The sequence below is a fragment of the Macrobrachium rosenbergii genome, chromosome 14, assembly GCF_040412425.1.
Source record: "Macrobrachium rosenbergii isolate ZJJX-2024 chromosome 14, ASM4041242v1, whole genome shotgun sequence".
In the NCBI taxonomy this organism is placed as follows: domain Eukaryota; kingdom Metazoa; phylum Arthropoda; class Malacostraca; order Decapoda; family Palaemonidae; genus Macrobrachium; species Macrobrachium rosenbergii.
This window is the reverse complement of record NC_089754.1, coordinates 49,166,822-49,172,015: the sequence shown is the minus strand read 5'-3', so window position 1 is coordinate 49,172,015 and position 5,194 is coordinate 49,166,822. Positions and strand designations below refer to the sequence as shown.

General features: G+C 33.7%; 1 protein-coding gene across 1 annotated transcript; it reads right to left on the bottom strand.

The window, feature by feature from the left end:
* Positions 1 to 1,088: 1,088 nt before the first annotated feature.
* Positions 1,089 to 3,355, bottom strand: LOC136846119 (uncharacterized). The gene is made up of 2 exons (XM_067116862.1): positions 3,074 to 3,355; positions 1,089 to 2,329 (listed from the first exon to the last, which is right to left on the bottom strand). The coding sequence occupies exons 1-2, from the start codon at positions 3,221 to 3,223 to the stop codon at positions 1,745 to 1,747; spliced, it is 735 nt and encodes a 244-aa protein (XP_066972963.1). The 5' UTR covers positions 3,224 to 3,355; the 3' UTR covers positions 1,089 to 1,744.
* Positions 3,356 to 5,194: the final 1,839 nt, after the last annotated feature.

The following is a 5,194-nucleotide window of genomic DNA, read 5'->3' as shown; positions in this document are numbered from 1 at the left end:
GTATCGTGACGTGCAAATTGGTAGGTGGCTGGTTTGATCCGGTAATGCGTCCTTTAGAAGGTATAGTAGAAAACATTTGGGAAATTTATTCTTAAATGACCGGTAAACAGTATATATAAATAATGACTGGTGAACAGTATATATAATCTCTTGTATGAAAAAATGAAAATGTAGTAGTAAACCTAGTTGCCAAATAGTAGAAATGAATGGAATGGAATGGAATATATAGTTTAGGTCAAAAGGCCAAGTGCTGGGACCTAATGCGGTCATTCAGCGCGTAGTAGAAATGGGAAAACGGTAATCCAATGAATAATTAGAAAAGAGGGACTAAACCTTAAGTGGTAGTTATGATGAACATGTTCGAGACTTCACATTAACGATTAATGTCCTTCAAGGGTATTTAATTTTGTGCTGACCGGGAAACCTGGTACCGTACAGTGTAGGACCCCTTTTATTTTGTAGTAATTCAATGAAACTATGCTTTCAGCATACTTAACTATTTGACGGTGGACTGACATGATTTGGATGAGAAAAGTGGACAGTATAACTTTGTTATAGATATATAATTTTACCTTTAAATTAGATTTGTACTAAGTAACAATTTCAAAATAGAATGGAAAACAAACATTTGTTTAGGAGTATTTATAATATATAAAGACTACTTCACAAAACACAATGACATCACAACAACCCATCTTAAAATTTAACGGTGCCCGTGACTGTGTCTTAGCTCAAACAAGCTAAGGATAGTATGCAGTTCGAAGAAAAGAAGCATGTTTAAGCCTAGTTTATTTTGAAAATTTCCAACTTGCTTCATTTCTAAAGTGTTTTATCTTTGTTTTTTCCAGTTACACCTACCCGCTTTGAAAGATATTGACAGTGAGATTTTTCCACATTCGCATAAGGATCACTTGCGCAAATATATCGACAAGTTCCTCAAAACCTTTTAAGGAAAAGGTCAGCCTTTTACCAAGGTCTGAAAAAAGGCAATTTTTTCATGGCCATTTACAGAACTCTTTAGTATGACATTTAAATTAAGAAACTATAAATTATGAAGTTCTCATGAAAAGGAAATTAATATAACCATCTTCTGTTGATGCATTTATAAATTTCACAATTAAAAAGCTATGCACACATTTCAGAGTAACGCTAAATAGAGAAAATTTATAAGACAAAAATGTACATTAGGGATTAAAGTTTAACAATATCCCCCACTTTGTTCGCATTAATTTCTTCCGATGAAAAACCCAAAGCCCCAATTTTTTTTTTTTTTTTTTGAGTTTTCGAGTGCTAATAATTGAAATTACTGTACAGTAATTCACGTCTCCGAATATAAACAAAGTTCATACAAACAAAAGAATGCTACATTTTATGCAAAACAGAACGCACATTATCCTCATCTACGCTACATAGAGGCTAAAAAGACACAATGTGTTACTTTAACTAAGACAGTAACAAAGTAACCAACTTTCAAAACCTTTTAAAAACAAATATCGCTATATACACTTGCTCCCTCTGGGTCAAGCAATTCAGTAGGTTACTTTCACTAAGAGGATGACAAAGTAACTAACTTTAAAAATAGTTGTTTTAAAGACACAAACAGCGCTATATACATTCGGCCCCTTCTGGGTCCAGCAATTCATTACCATTCTGTGGAAATTAGAGCTAATATATCAAAATATATAAATTTCATAACTTAAAATTTCGATATGCTATCTTTATACAATATTAAATCAGGCATTACCTAAATCAATTTCGACAAAAGGGGGACCTGAAGGTGACGTCTCATTCCTGGTGTTGTCTTTAAGAGGCTGATAAACATTGGAAGGTGAACATTTACTTCGCTCACTTCCGTCTTGGAATGGTCACTGTGCGAATTAATAGGCGAGACGGCTGCCACGGAACACATCGCAGTGGTTATAGCAGACAGAACAGTCGCAGTTTCTTTCCCTGATGAATTGTGAACTGCTGAAACTAATAAGTCAGAGTCGCTGCTACTTTTCGTACCCGAGACGATCACCTTTTCCTCCAGTTCTACCTCCAGTCCGTTCGTTTTATCACCTGCATCTAAATGACTGATAGGATCAGACTGCGTTTTGCGAAGGGAAGACTTAAGTGCATTCAGGTTTTCTCTCTTGATGGCCTCGCACAAGGCACTCTGTGCAGGACTTCTGAGCGGGCTGGTAAGCGGGCTGGTGAGCGGGCTGGTCGGTAGCTTACATTCTTCAGTGATGTCTGCAGTGTCTTGCTGACCCAAAAATTTCCCGTTTATGTTCGTGACTAAAGCTATGTAGTCGTCAGTTTGCGCTTCCTTCGACGTGATCTTTTTCTGAAACAAAAACAAATTGAAGAAAGCTGCCTATTATCTGAATTTAAGGAATGATACATACATACGCAAAGCAATTTAATTATATTAAAAGTTAATTACTCCTGGAATATCAACTGTCAGTTACCAAGTCTGACTGCCAATCTATTAAAAGAAGATGGAAGAATTCGGAGTTCAGGTTTAAATATTAAAACTATGTAGGAACCTTCATACATAGAACATACCACCAAAAACAAATACAGTATTACTATGAATAAGCGAATGTAAGTTAATATTAACTGCCCCTGGAATAATATCAGTTAAAGAGTAAGTTTTTGCTATCAATTAATCCAAAAATATACTGGAAGATAATGCAGTTTTGGTGAAACTATCAAAACTCAATGTATCAGACCTCATACAAGAATATGCCATCAAAATTAATTTACAGTGTCCGTAAGAATAAGTAAATGTAAACTAACCTATCAAAGATGATGCAACGGTATTGTTAAAGACACTCGTTAACAAATAACTCAAAAGAATATTAAAGTTGCCCAAAACTAAAGACATTACAATTAAGACATCTAAATAATACATCTATTCAAAAATCTGTGGCATGAAAATGCAGTCGATTCAAGAACCTTAAGCAAATTGGGTCCACCTGGCGGGACCCATAACAGCTGATGCCTACGGGCTTGCACTATTAATCAAAAGGAAATCAACACTAATAATAAAACACCAATCCGGTACGTGAAGGCAAATCACACCCACCTTTTTCTGTGTCTTGCAACACACGAAGTACAGAAGATACAAGGTGACTCCAAGGTACACCAACGCAATGGGAATCACGACGATGAAAAACAGCATAACCTCCTGCTTGATCTGCGCAACATCTAGTAATTTCTTGAATTCGTCGAACATTGTGACGATTTGGTAATAAAACCGCGTTTATAAACCTCTCAACCCCTTCACCAGGAACTATTTGGATAAAACGAAAACGCTGGAGGTTTTCGCCTTAACCCCAAGCTAGTGGAACGTCGTTTGAATATTAGAGGTAGTTTAAATCCCATCTATACCTCAGCATAAACAAATATTTGCCATGAACTGTTAACAATTCTTTTGAAAGGGCGAACAGCCACCAAGATTCTTAAAACGCTATTCGATAGTTCACGCGCGGGTTACTCTCTCTCTCCTCTCTCTCTTTACATATATATATATATATATATATATATATATATATATATATATATATATATATATATATATATATATATATACATACATACATACATACATACATACATACATACATACATACATACATACATACATAAATGTACTCAAAGAAACAAATTTGCACACCAAATATCTGTCACATTACAAGTTCATCGAGCTTAGAAAGTTTAGACAAGCTTTTTTTTTCAGTGGTGTACTGATTTTCAGCCACATGTAACGGGAGTTTTTTTTCTTTCCTTGGCGCGACGCAGACTGAAAAAAAATATCAGAATTATTCGGCAGAATATTAAGATGAGCTCTTTTGAAAAGGTTCATGGATGCGAGCACTCTCGTTCGCTAGAATGTGTTACCTCTTGTCATTCGTCTTGAAATTCTGTCAAGGTTTTTTTATATTATTTTATATCCACTCAATTTACATTTATATTTTTCTGTTTTTTTATTTCTTTATTCGTATCACAAATTTTTTTTTATTGCCATCTTACTGTTGATATTCTGTAGTGTGTTTTGATAGTTTTTTTTTTTGCTTAGAGAATTTTGTTTTACTTTGGGATGCTCAAAATATATAAAAAAAAATGTAGATTCCCAACACGAGTTTGTAAAAAATGAAAGAGAAAATTTTCATTAATGGTTGTCCTAATAACGATTTACAGTATTATGATTATTATTATTATTATTATTATTATTATTATTATTATTATTATTATTATTATTATTATTATTGACGGAAGAACTAAAATATGAACGGAGGAGGTACAGTAAAATGAATGAAAGGGGTTGCTGTAGCTAGGGGTCGGAGGGACCCTGCAAAGGACCTTTAGTAATGCCTACGGTGCACCGCCTGATTATTATTATTATTATTATTATTATTATTATTATTATTATTATTATTATTATTATTATTATTATTATTATTATTATTATTATTATTATTATTATTATTTATGCATCACTACCACTAAAAACTGCGTTCAATTTTAATTGCCTTTGCAATTGCATCACACTTATTATATCAAGAACAGTTTGTGCGTTGTGGAATTACTTGCCCGCTTAATTTTAAGGCTTCTTGAATGTTAATGAATGCAAGTAAAAGATTAAGTAAAGGTAAATTTATCCTCTGGCTTCAGACTATAAATACAATACACTATCTAGGTAACAAATGGTCTCAGAATAAAATATTTGAGCAAAACAAAAACAAAAAATTTGGGTTAACTTCACCTTACCACGTTATGCAAGACTTATTTTTACCACAATGGCCTCTCAGTTTCTTGCTGATTATCATCTGAATGAAAAGCTACAAGACTTTTTACATTTTCAATTGTTCGGGTTTTGGGTATAAATTCTTAAATATTTGTTGGTTCGTATCACTGACTTGTACCATTATGTAAACAAAATTTGAATATTTGTCTCGGGAAATGAGGTTCTCTTTATTGACAAGGGGCTATGTTTTGACCGAAATTCGGGTTTTGATTAGTGAATGATTACCGACAGAAATGTCGCAAGAGGATTGAAAGAGTTCGCAAAAAATTGTGGAATTTTTGGGGTAAAATGTTCACATATTCTGGGTCGTCTCCTCGCTTGGTAGACAAGTTGTTTTCTTATCAAATGATGGGCGTTTCTATGACTTCACATGAAAACTAGAAAATTTGCAAATTCAAA

Coding starts and splice junctions, on each gene's coding strand:
- LOC136846119 (XM_067116862.1), bottom strand. CDS start 3,223: ATGTTCGACGAATTCAAGAAATTACTAGATGTTGCGCAGATCAAGCAG. Junction 2,330..3,073: donor GTTGCAAGACACAGAAAAAG/GTGGGTGTGATT, acceptor TTTTTGTTTCAG/AAAAAGATCACGTCGAAGGA.